Below are 12,532 nucleotides of genomic sequence, written 5' to 3'. Positions count from 1 at the left end.
ACTAAAATCACCTTTGAAAGGGAAGAGATTTCACACCATCGATGAGATTCAGGAACATATGACAGGGCAGCTGATAACGATTGGGAGGACCCAAGGTGCCTACTTTGAAGGGGACTGAGGCCTCTTGTCCTATGTACCATGTTTCTTGTATCTTCTTCAATAAATGTCTCTATTTTTCGTAGTACATGGCTGGATACTTTCTGGACAGACCTCATGTATGTTAAATGTTAGAGTTTTGGTGATGATAATAATTACTAGCATTAACTGAGTGCCTCATAGAATGACTGGCATACTGTAAAACATGTTACATGAATTAGCCCCTTTGTACATATGAGGAAACTGAGGCTCATTTCAAAGGTTAAGTAATTCCTCTGAGGTCACATAGCTAGTGGGTAGCAGAGCTAGGACTTGAACCTAGGTCTCTGATGCTATTGGTCTTTGACTGTTGTGTTCAAAATATGGGTAACAGTTTGGAGAAAAAGCATGGATCAAATGCATCTTTGGTTGGGTCTGTTTCTGACAATTCTCATGTTGCTAGTCGAGAATATTTTTTTTGCCCACAAATTAAGATCTGATGTTCCCGTTGCAGTGGCCAGGAGAGTTAACAGGGTTTTCCATGAGAAAGTCGTGTCGAAACACGTGATCATATTCTGGGGCAAAGACCGCCTCTCCTTGGTGCACCCAACAACCTCTGTGTGATGGATCAGACACCCACACCCCGGGAAGGTCCCGTCCTGTGACATGTGCGTGCTTGGCAATGATCTTGCCGTGTATTTTGCTTAATAATTTTCATTATTTTTAATTAAAGTTGAAGAAGTACAGACTCTAGCCAAAATTAAGGTAGGTTGTGTTGCCGGAATCTGGTAATTACTTTAATTGATCACAAGATAGTTTCCTTGATCACCAATTAGACTAAATTGCCGATCATGTTTCAAGACGTGAAGAAATGCCCAAACTGATTTATGTAATAGTGTTTTCATTTCTAATCAGACATAAATATCATTTCCTTCCATAGCAATTGTGTTTTATAAAAGAAGGGTTATGGGCCCACAAACATAAAGGTGATTCATAAACAATGGAGTTCTAATTCATTGAATTAGTAAAGGAAGTATTTAGAGGCTTAATGGAGATTGTACTGGGGAATTACGTTGGAGTTGCTGGTGCTCATTTTCTTAGTGGGAGATATGTTCTTTTTTAGTGCATAATTAAAATAGTCTACAATCAAAATATAAAAGGCAGCTGATTTAAAGAACATATCAAAGAGAACTGCTCTGAGTAATGAAAGATTCATATTGTAAATATGTGCAAAGTTAAGTCTTAGAACTTTAATAAATCATACATGGGATTTGGCTGAAGCTGCGTTTTAAATTCAGGGTGCTGTTAAACATTTCACAGATTGATACAGGATTTTTGTTTTGGTTTTGTGCATCTGATAGTCTTTCATATTTTCATGGAATAAAGTGAAACAAAAGGAACTTTAAGAAAAATTAAAGTTTCCAAAGAATACTTGATTTGAGGTTCGTGGAAAAATCTTTTAATTGCTGATGGTTTGGAGATTTCCAAATGACAAACTTCATTGGCCCAATTTGCTGTGATTGTAATGCTTACATTCCCTAAAATGGCAGAGTGACTTACAAAGTCATACTTCATCAGGCATTCATTGACTTGTTCATAAAATGTTTGTAATTTGCAATAGAGGAAAGACTGAAACTATTATCAGCCATTATATGTTATTTGTTCACCATATGTTTGTTTGAAATGGCCGTGGCTCAACAGAATGTGGCTCATAGACAAACTATGCTGTAAATTGGCACTAAAAACCCACCTAAACAGGTAGGCATATGTTAAGAAGCTAACATGAGCCAAAATATTTTAATATGAACCAGGTTACATAGACTGCAGGATCCCAGCTGCCTTTACAGTGAGACCTTCATTTGCATGGCTTCTTCATTTTTTTCCCCCCAGACTAAGTTTTGAACATAGATCAGGTATGTATGTGGTACAAAATTCAAAAGGTTCCAGAGAGTATGGAAGCCTTTTCCTGTTCTGTTCTCAACTACCCAGTTCCCTCCCCCGCCATCATCCACATTATTACTTGTTCCAGAGATATGAATGCATATCGTTTTCTTTCTTTCCTTTTTATACAATTCATAAACTGTTTATGTAGTTATATATCTTGGAGCTATTTGCATGTTGGGATAAACAGTTTCCTCATTCTTTTTAGTGGCTGCATGGTATTCCAGTGTAAAAACGTACCGTAATATATGTATTTAATCAGGTCCCTCTTGATGCACACTTGGCTCTCTCAAGTCCATGGCTAGTAGCAGCTGTGCTGCAGTGACCGTTCTTGAACTTATGTTTGAGTATGTTTGTATGCAAATTCCCAGAGGTGGGATTGTTTGGCCGAAAGGCATAGGTGTTTTTTTCCCTAAGGGCATGGGCATTTAAAATTTTGACAGATATTGTCAAATTCTCTTCCATAGCGGTCGTTAGCAGTCTGTATTCACCAACAATACACAGGAGTGCCTTTTCTCCTGTATCTTCACCAATAGAACATTATCAAACTCTTTGATCCTTACCAAACTGATAGGTTTAACTTAGTTCCCCCCAGCTTTGTTCAGATATAATTGACCTACAACTTAGTTTTAATTTGCAAATAGTTTGTTGTGTGTCTTTTAATTTGTTGTTTGCTTTTTATTACCGTACAGAGAAAAATTTTACTGTAATAAGATTTATCTATTTTTTAGTAGTGGTTTAAAGTTTTCTGCATATGGCATTTATTTATATATTTCTTATTAAGTTTACTCCTGAAGAATCATTGGTACCGTTTTAGGTGGGGTCTTTCCTTCCAGTGCACTTTCTGATTAGTAGTTTACATTAAGAGGATGTTGAGTATTTTTGGCTTTATTTTATTCTTGGCTCTAATGGGAATTCTTCTGCTGTTTTCCTATTAACAATGGTACTGAGGATATATTCTAATTATTTAAGGAGGGATCATGTATTCTTACCTCATTAATAATTTTAATACATAGTAAATATTGAATTTATCATATATCTTTTCAGAATGTATAGAGATTATGAATTTTTGATTAATGTGATAAATTATATCAATATATTCCCTAATATTGAGCCATCCTTGCATTCTCACATTAAATCCTATTTACTCGCCTTGGCTGACGTGGCTTAGTGGATTGAGTGCCGACTTGTGAACCAAAGGGTCACCGGTTCCATTCCCAGTCAGGGCACATGCCTGGGTTGTGGGCCAGGACCCCAGTAGGGGGCATTCGAGAGGCAACCACACATGGATGTTTCTCTCCCACTTTCTCCCTCCCTTCCCTTCTCTCTAAAAATAAATAAATCTTAAAAAAATAAATCCTATTTGCTCATGGCATTTTGTTCTTTCAGTGTATTGCTAGGTTTTGTTTATTAATATTTTAGTAAGTATGAGATTAATTTATAGTTTTATAATTGTATGTTATCTCTGTGGGAATTTAGAGGCAATGTTATGATTGTTTATAAATATAGCTTGGAAATGGTCTTCTTTTTCTATGCTTTGAAACAGTTCAATTAGTATTCGAGTTAACTTGATTGAAGGTTTGACAGAATTCCTCTGTGAAATGATTGGGAGCTGTTACCGTTTGCTGTCATCTTTAGACACCCTTCTCCTTTATAATTGTTTATTTGTTTAGATATCTTTCTCTTCTGTGGTCAGTTTTGATCATTTCTATTTCTCAGGGAACTATTTTACCTAAGTTTTACAATTTGAGTAAACTTTGTATTTGTTTAAAATTTCTTTTATCTCTAGTACTTCCCTATTCTCATTTCTTCTTTTGTTTAGTCTTTGTTTTTTTAGATGAAGTAACCAATTTTCTACTGTATAATTTTTTCAGATACAGCCTTTGATTTGTTCTACCATTTTTCTTTTTTCTGATTTACATCTGCTTTTCTCATATATTCTTTCCTGTTCTCCTCCTTAAGTTTATTCTGTTGTTATTCATTTACCTTCTTGATTGAGTCCTTCCTTCCTCCTTCCCTCCCTCCCTTTTGATATATCCACTGATCTTTAGAGAGGAAGGGGGAGAGAGAAAAAGAGAGAGAGACATCAGTGTGAATGAGAAACATCGAACGGTAGCCTCCTGTACTTGCCCTGACCGGGGATCAAACCTGCAACCTAGGTATGTGATCTGAAGTGGGAATTGAACCTGCGACATTTTTGTGCATGGGACGATGCTCCAACCAACTGAGCCACACAGGCCAAGGCTTAATTTATTCATTTTTATTCTCTCATGTTTGTTAATTTAAGTATTTAAAATGTTTACTCTAATTATTGCTATTTAGATGTATCCTATATATAGTAATTATTACATTATTAATTTCTTTTTCAGTTTTGGTTTCTTCTTTGACTCCGGATTTTTATTTTGTTTTTTTGACTCCAGATTTTTAAAAGAAAGATTAGAAAAAATTTCCGTGTAATATTTCGCTTTTAGGACCTAGTCTTGCTTTTAATTTTATCAGAGAATGTTGTCAGTACTATTTCTACTTTTTGGAATGTATTGAGTTTTCCTTTGTGGGCTAATATATGATCACTTTCTGTGAATGTTTTATAGATATATATATTTTTTATTTTTTTAAAAAAAATTTTCTAAGATTTTATTTATTTATCTTTTTAGAAGGGAAGGGAAGGAGAGAAGGAGAGAAACATGTGTATGGTTGCTTCCCATGCATCCCCCTCCGGGAACTGGCCTGCAACCCAGGCATGTGCCCTGGCTGGGAATCGAACTGCAATTCTGTTCTGTGGTTTGCAGGCCCGTGCTCAATCCACTGAGCTACACTGGCCAGGGCTTGTTTGATAGATATTTTTAAAGATATATGCTCAGTTTTTAGAGTACAAAATATATTGATTAGGTCTACCTTTTAAACTATGTGTTTAAGTAGTCCTTATGTTTACATTTGTTTGCTTAATCAGCCCTGGATTAAGAGATGTGAATTATAGTTTCTAAATCTGCATGTTTCTATTTGTCCTCATTTCCTGTCATTTCTGCCTCATCAATTTTGGCGCTTTGTTATTTATAGTGTAAATACTCACAATGATTTAATCTTTATTGTGGATATGCTTTATAATTGTAAATTACCCTTATGATTTCTTTTAAAAAATCTTTTTTCAGTTCGCTGTGCCCTTTTATTTTTCAGTGGTTGGGGTTTTGCTTTGTGATGCATTGTAAAGTTTGCTCTTTTAATTGGTTGGATTTAGGCTCTTTAGTGTATTGATTGAAAAGATGTTTGGTTTTATAAAATATTACAGAGCCAATATTCTCCTTTAAATCGTGGTTTGGATTGTGTTTTCTTTGCTTCATTTTAATTGTGTTTTTCTTCACTTAGTTGTGAATGTTTTTATTTTCATTTTGGTTCTTCTAGTGGATACTATTGTACCTATGATTTTACATAGCAAACTTAATCCGTTATTTGTTTAGATGGCATTTAGATAGCATTTATTTATATGGTGGTCTCTCCACTAAGCAATATCAGGATTATACTTCTATTTTCCCTTTATTATACAATTTTAATTCATATTACTTTTAGTTTTATTACTTATATTTTATACCTTCATACTTATATCTGTAACATTTGATATTTCAGCTTTCAGGACTTTTTTAAACTTTCATCTACCTTCTCCATTTCTTTCCCTTTTTCCTTCAGTCCTTTTTTTAAAAAATATTTTATTTATCTTTAGAGGGGAAGGGAAAGAGAGAAGGAGAGAAGGGAAGGAGAAAAGGAGAGAAGGAGAGAAGGAGAGAAGGACGCACGCTTCTCGTGCGTCCCCTGCTGGGAACTGGCCTGCAACCCAGGCATGTGCCCTGACTGGGAATTGAACCGCGATCGTGTGGTTTGCAGGTCTGCGCTCAATCCACTGAGCTACACCAGCCAGGGCTCCTTCAGTCCTTTTAATAGTTTACAACTCTTACATTTTATTCAGTGATTATAATCCTCACAGTTGTTTTTAATGTTTTCCTAGAGCTGAGTGAATTTATTTCTTACTGTCAGTACCTTTGGTATGGTTTCTCCATGCATCTCTTAGCTACTTATATTTCATTCTTTTTTTTAAAATGTATTTTATTATTTATTTTTAGAGAGGGGAAAAGGGAGAGAAAGAGAGGGAGAAGAACATTAATGTGTGGTTGCCTTTCAAGTGCCCCCAACTGGGGACCTGGCCCACAATCCAGGCATGTGCGCTGACTGGGGATTGAACCTGTGACCCTTTGGTTCACAGGCTGGCACTCAGCCCAGTGAGCCACACCAGCCAGGGCTATTTCATTCTTTTTAAATAAAAATTTACTTAATAAGGATGAATGGGAATTATTCCCTGAATTATTGCATTAAAAATTTGTCTCTTGCATTAATTTTGAACAACAGTTTAGCTAGGTATAATTTTTTTTGCACTTTCATTGCCTTAATTCTTTTTTTAAAGCTTTTATTTATTTATTTTCAGTGAGGGGAAGGGAGGAAGAAAGAGAGGGAGAGAAATATCAACGTGCAAGAGAAACATCAGTTGATTGCCTCTCACATGCCCCTAACTGGGTGCCTGGCCCTCAACCCAGGCCTGTGCCCTGACAGGGAATTGAACTGTGACCTTTCGGTTCACAGGCTGGTGCTCAGTCCACTGAGCAATACCAGCCAGAGAACATTTCCTAAATTCTTTTTTTTTACATTTCCTAAATTCTTGATAAGCGTTGCTCCTCTGACTTCTGTGTTGAATGTCACTGTGTGGAAGGTTGAAGTCAATTGGATTCTTTTCATCCCTATAGGTGAATGGATCTTTTTTTTTTCCTTCAAAGGATTTTTTTTCCCTTCAGTGGTCGTATATACATGATTGAATTCTTACCATCTGGAGATTTAAGTCTTATATTTCTGGACATTTTTTTGAATTACATTTCTAATTTCTCTGGTTTTCTTGTTCTCATTAATAATAATCGTCTATATGTTAAATCTACTTTGTCTTCCGAATTGTTTTCTAATCTTATCAACTTCTGTTGATTTCTGCTTTATTTTGCCCATTTTCTCAGTTCTGTTTTTCTTACTGGGTAGTTAGTGGTGTCTCTTTGGCCTTGGGCCAATTGCAGCCTTTTTAAAAAAAATAATTTTTATTTTTGATTACAGTTGCTCTACAACATAGTGACCAGATCTTTATGGAATGATGTTAGAAAGTCTGTGCGTGTAGCTAGTTCAGGCCCTTTAGATTCCAAGTGGCGTCCTGGGAAACAAGTAGGTGGGGCCGTAAGAAACCTTAGAAAGGAGGGACAGATGCTCTTCGTCATCTGCCAAGTTTGTTGTTGAGTCATATTCCTTCTTTACTGGGTTTCAGATCATTAGAATTCCCTTTTGAGGTTTTACTCTTTTCTTCTCCTATCCACTCATATAACTTTTTTACAGAAATTCTACTTTCATTTGAATGTGTATTGTTACGGATGTTTTTAATTTGTGGATTCAAAGATAAATATTTGGGGGATTATTTGGTTTGTTCTGTGGAAGGAGGGCTGTGGAATTGCCCCCTTGTCCCCAGAGCAGTTCATGTGTTCTCTCCCTAAGGGGGAGGTAGGAGCAAATCTTGTGGAAATGGTTTATTGGGCTTGGTGATATTTTATTAAATGCAAACATCAGGTGACAGTTGAGGGAAATATATAAAGCTGAGGAAAACACCAATTTGGGGGCCTTTGGATGAGCCCTCCTGTTTACGTCGTATGTGGATGTGGTGATGCTTTCCTTTGGTCAGCGCACCTCTGCGGGTGTGGGTGTTCTGTTTCGTCATGTCTCTGATGACACAGATTTCGCCATCCTGCTGACACTTGGTGTGCATGCAGTCAGAGACTGGAGGAGCCCGTGAGCCCGTGTTCAGATCACCCATTTGGTCCACGTGGCTCTTGGGAAATGGTTAGGGATTCTGAGCACCACTTGGACCTTTTAGGATAACATGGTTCCAAGACATTTTGGCCACAGGACTTAAGAGCTTGGGCAGCGACTGGCCGCCTCGTTTGTGGTCATTAAACTCTCCTCCCAGTAAGTGTGCACCGCAGCGCTACCCCACAGGATGTCATCTGTCCACTACATGTGTGTCAGCCTCTTGTCCTGGCACACGGGGAGAGGAGCGCTGCTCTTCTGGGAGACAGCGCTGGCATCTGGGGTTCTCGGGGCTTCGGGGGGCTCGTCACCTGTCGTCGTTTTGTGAGGGTTGACGGGAAGCAGGAGCGGCAGTGGTGCTGCCACTGTGGGTCTGTCACTCTGTGCCTCGTGCCGTGCCTCTTGCCTCTATTTGCCCCGACTCGTTTTCTCATAGAATGGTTGCATGAGTGTTTTATTATCATCCCCATCTTACCGATGAGAAAACTGAGGCTGGGAATTAAATTACGTGACAGTTAAGTAGTAGAGTTGGGGTTTGAATCCAGGACTCAAAACACATGCCCTTGAGGACTGGACTGCTGTCTCGGAGGTGATGATTAGTAGGTCATTAACTCTGTATTTGAATAATTAAAACAGACCTTCCATTAGACGCCTCCCTTCCCCCACACAGTCTATAGAGTCAGGTGGCAGCGTCCCCCCTTGTCTGTGGGCAGCGCATGCCAGGACCCAGCAGGTGTCTGCAGCTGCATGCAGGACTGACTCCCATGTCCCTGCACACATGTACCTCTGTAACGTTCAGTTTAGAAACTTTAATCAGTAAGAGGCTACCAACATAACTGCTAGTAAAACAGAACAATTGTAACAATATGCTGTCATAGGAGCGATGTGGATGGGGCCTCCCCTCTCTCTGATAACCTGTCCGACAGCCCGGACGGCTGCTGGGTGACCAAGGGCGGGAAGTGTGCACAGTGGGGATGTGCTGGACAAAGGGACAGTTCGTGTCCTGGGCTGGATGGAGGGGGACCGTGCGAGATTTCATCACGGCACTCAGAGCGGTGCACAATTTAAAATTTATGAATTGTTTATTTCTGGAATTTTCCATTTAATATTTTCAGACCCTGGGGGACTGCTGGGGACTGAAGGCTAAGCTGTGGATGAGGGGGGACACACTGTGTGCAGTGAAAGGGGTGGGAGAGTGAATATTGCCTCCCCACTGATGGCTCCACATGTGGTTAAATGGTTCTGCTCAAATTTCCTTCCTTTTCCTAACAGGGAAAAACCTTTAGGCCTTAAATGTCAAGATGGACATCTTTATCCTGAATAAAGTGGATTCGGAGATAGGAACCATTGCGGGTGACAAAAATTATTTAAAGTAGCATCTTCCACATTTATTTCTCACTGTTAACTTGAAAATGAACTCTGTTGTCATTTGTTGGTCCAGAAACAACACAACTCACATTAGATTGATTTTTCTGGATGTTGTGATAAAGTAAAATGTTTATTTCTGTGGCTGCAGTGAGGACTGCCCTGTGAATTCTGCTGTAACAGTGATCAATGCGACCTCACCTTTGAGTCTCACCAACTGCTTCTGCCTTTCGGGGCACAACAGAGTCAGACTCTCCTATTGTTCGCAATAGCCCTCAGAAAAATTTGAAAGCAGGCAAAAAAAGTCTTTTTTCCCCTCTGGACAAGTTTGCCTTCTGCTTAACAAAATTAGGTGTGCAGTTCCCTGTGGTACGAGGACAGCCCTCCAGGTCTCCCCTACAAGCCCAAGCCCTCTGCCGAGAGGCGGGGCCCTTTCTCCTCTAAGTGGCAATGCTGAGCGATGGCAAGAGGACCCGGAGCAGGCGAGCCAGTCTCCCCTGCTTCATCCTGGGTTTTGATAGCAGTAGCCCTTCATCCCCTCTTGTCCTGCCTGAGAGATGGAGCAGGGAAGTGGTTCATTTCTGCCAGTGCTTTGGCTTAGGACACACTCACAAGACATTCCAAGGTTGATGCCTTCGGGAGCAGCCCCGCTGCTGAAAACAAAAGGAGCAGTGCTGGGAGAGAAGGGGCTCCTGAGATCTGGGGCCAGGCACTGGGTCCAGGGCACTGGGTTGGAGGGAAATTATTCCCCGGCTATTTTGGAGAGTCTAGTCCTGAGGACAATTAAACAGTCCAGACAGGTCACTGGGTGAGACCAATTTCCTGCTTTGTTTATTTGAGCCTGATTGTTTTCACCACAGAGCAGCAGGTCACGGTCCTGCTACACCGTTACCCAGGCTCTGCAGAGAGCAGTCCCTTTCATATTCGAGTTCTCCAGGCTTCCCTAAGGGTCCTGGCCGCGCCTTTATCTGGTTGGAGTGCCCTGGGGTCTCTCTCAGGTCCAGGGCAGAGGGCAGCGTCAGGAATCACTTTCGACTTCATCTTCTGCAGGCGTTTGGCTTTATGTCCCGAGTTGCGCTACAAGCAGAGAAGATGAACCACCACCCGGAATGGTTCAATGCGTACAACAAGGTAATGAAATTGCCTTATTTTGGGATCACCTTAATTATGGAGTTTAAGAAACTTCTTTGCCCCGTGTCATCCTGTGCAGCTAAGTGTCATTGTGCTTAGGAAAGTATTCCTTTCTTTTCCTCAGAATCTCAGTATTACTGCAATTTAGTAACAGAGTTTCGGACCTGCTTGAGAACGGTGACTGAGCCCTGTATTTTCACGTTTGTCTTCTATTGAAACTAACAGGAAAGTTGGGCTACATTAGGCTCCCGAATTAAACTGAAATATCAGCCATGTAGATAATATTTTAAACCCTCTTAAAGTAAATTATTGAGAGAAACGGTAGCAAATAAGAAAGCTATGGCCTTACTTATTGCATTGATATAAATATGCTCAAGAACTGCACTTTAAATAATGATGATTTATAATGGTTTATTAAGTGCGGTATCCTCAGCGGGAACTGACCTTCTCGTTTGAGACAAAAGAGCGAGGTGAGAAGACTTCATCAAGCCGTTTTAACGGGACACAGTGAGAAGAATCAGCCTCCCCGAATTTCCTTGTCTTTATGGTCATACATTTAGAATGTCTTATAATCTAGATTTCTGTGGAGTTCTTTTTTCTCTTTGACAATCTTCTGTGAGTAAAAAGAACATTTCATATTTTTGTGATTTATTGGGATAATTCAGAGCATGAAGGTGTCAGTATAAACTTTTCTTTCACAGTTGCCTCTCTTTGCCCATTACTTTGCTTTTGCCTTTTAATTGATTTGTCAAGGACCAAGAACCTGTTCCTTCATCCCACCCCCACCTCACTTCCCTAATTCGGAAATGAGCTTTTTTAACCTTGCTGAGGTACTACATTTGATAGCTTGGTTTTTCTCAGCGGCTTGAAAATAGTGGGTGTAATTAAAGTAATGGGAGTTCAACTGGAACCTCGGTGTCTCTTTTTTTTCCAAGAGACAAGATTTGGCAGCTCAAAGGCCCTTCGCATGAGAGAACCTTTTTATGCCTGGACAACCTCTGGGCCCAGCCTGAAGCAGGCTGCGCCCCTGGAGTTTGCTGGGCTTTGGAAATGCTGTGTTTATTCATGTTTTCTAAACCATTTAATCTCCTCAGTTCTTAAATATGAACGTTGGAATATAGATTGATTTCTGAACCCCCAAAAGAGAAAACCATGAATCACAGGTCAGGGTTTTAAAAACTGCTTCTCTCTCTTTCTTAGGTCCAGATAACTCTCACTTCACACGACTGCGGTCAGCTGACCAAGAGAGACGTGAAACTGGCCAAGTTTATTGAAAAAGCAGCTACTTCTATGTGATTTCTTTCAAAATGCATGTAAAATCTTATATACATCTCAGGTGCAGTATATTTTGAAGGTGATTAACATGAACAAATTAAGCTGTAAATTTAAGTTCAACTTTATAGACCACATTTTGTCAGATCAATGCTAAATACAAAAGGATTTACATTTGAATCTGAGGTGTTTTTCATTATATCTAAATCACATATATAACACAGACCAACCTAGGTAATTACATTAATAATACCATCTGAGAGAGAGGGGGGGGGAGAGAGAGAGAGAGAGAGAGACAGAGAGAGAGGCAGAGAGACAGACAGCATTCATAAAGACCAGAAATTGAGATGCGGGAGCATGTACACATTTGCTAACCCAGAAATTCAGGTGAACCTGGTGACTTTACACATGCGTGTGTTGGGGAATAGTTGTAAGATAGAAAAATAATGAAGAACTCTGTAGATAGAGGGTTTTGACCATCTGTAACAATTCTTACCAGTTTGACCTTTAGCTGCTGTTATTACGTAGTTAATTAGATTACAAAGTCACAAAAGTTGGCGAGCTCTCTTGTTGAAGGGAGCTGAAGGAGAGAATGAGTGTGTTGTCCGTGGTTTCTAGGAAGGTGGGAGATTAGAGGGGTTTGCAATCGTAAGTGACCAACTTTCTGGGTCAGTATTTGAATTACAGAGTTAAGGAGGAACCAAGGGTCATTTTTTTCACCATTTGCTTGTTGTGACCTCTGAACTGAAGCTCCACAGCCATTGAGCTAGAAGCTACTTGAGTATTATTCAGTAATGAGCTCTATTACTGTGTGTGTCACAGACAGGAGTGAAATGGAGTAGAAAGTTGTTTGTTATTGAAAACCTGTAGC

The 12,532-nt window shown here is 39.7% G+C and overlaps 1 protein-coding gene across 3 annotated transcripts in view; it reads left to right on the top strand.

Moving 5' to 3' along the window:
- The window catches only part of PCBD2 (pterin-4 alpha-carbinolamine dehydratase 2), a 61,645-nt gene extending 49,804 nt beyond the window's left edge, over positions 1 to 11,841 (top strand). For all 3 annotated transcript variants that reach the window (XM_037059506.1, XM_037059508.1, XM_037059507.1), the window contains exons 3-4: positions 10,309 to 10,389; positions 11,590 to 11,841. In XM_037059506.1, the coding sequence (XP_036915401.1) occupies positions 10,309 to 10,389; positions 11,590 to 11,685 (177 nt within the window). In that variant the 3' untranslated portion in view covers positions 11,686 to 11,841. The remainder of the gene's footprint in view (positions 1 to 10,308; positions 10,390 to 11,589) is intronic.
- The last annotated feature ends 691 nt before the right edge of the window (positions 11,842 to 12,532 follow it).

The sequence above is a fragment of the Sturnira hondurensis genome, unplaced genomic scaffold (assembly GCF_014824575.4).
Source record: "Sturnira hondurensis isolate 20B ecotype Veracruz unplaced genomic scaffold, ASM1482457v3 Scaffold0011178, whole genome shotgun sequence".
NCBI lineage: Eukaryota > Metazoa > Chordata > Mammalia > Chiroptera > Phyllostomidae > Sturnira > Sturnira hondurensis.
Note: the sequence above shows the minus strand (reverse complement) of the source record. Positions and strands in the feature narration are given on the sequence as shown.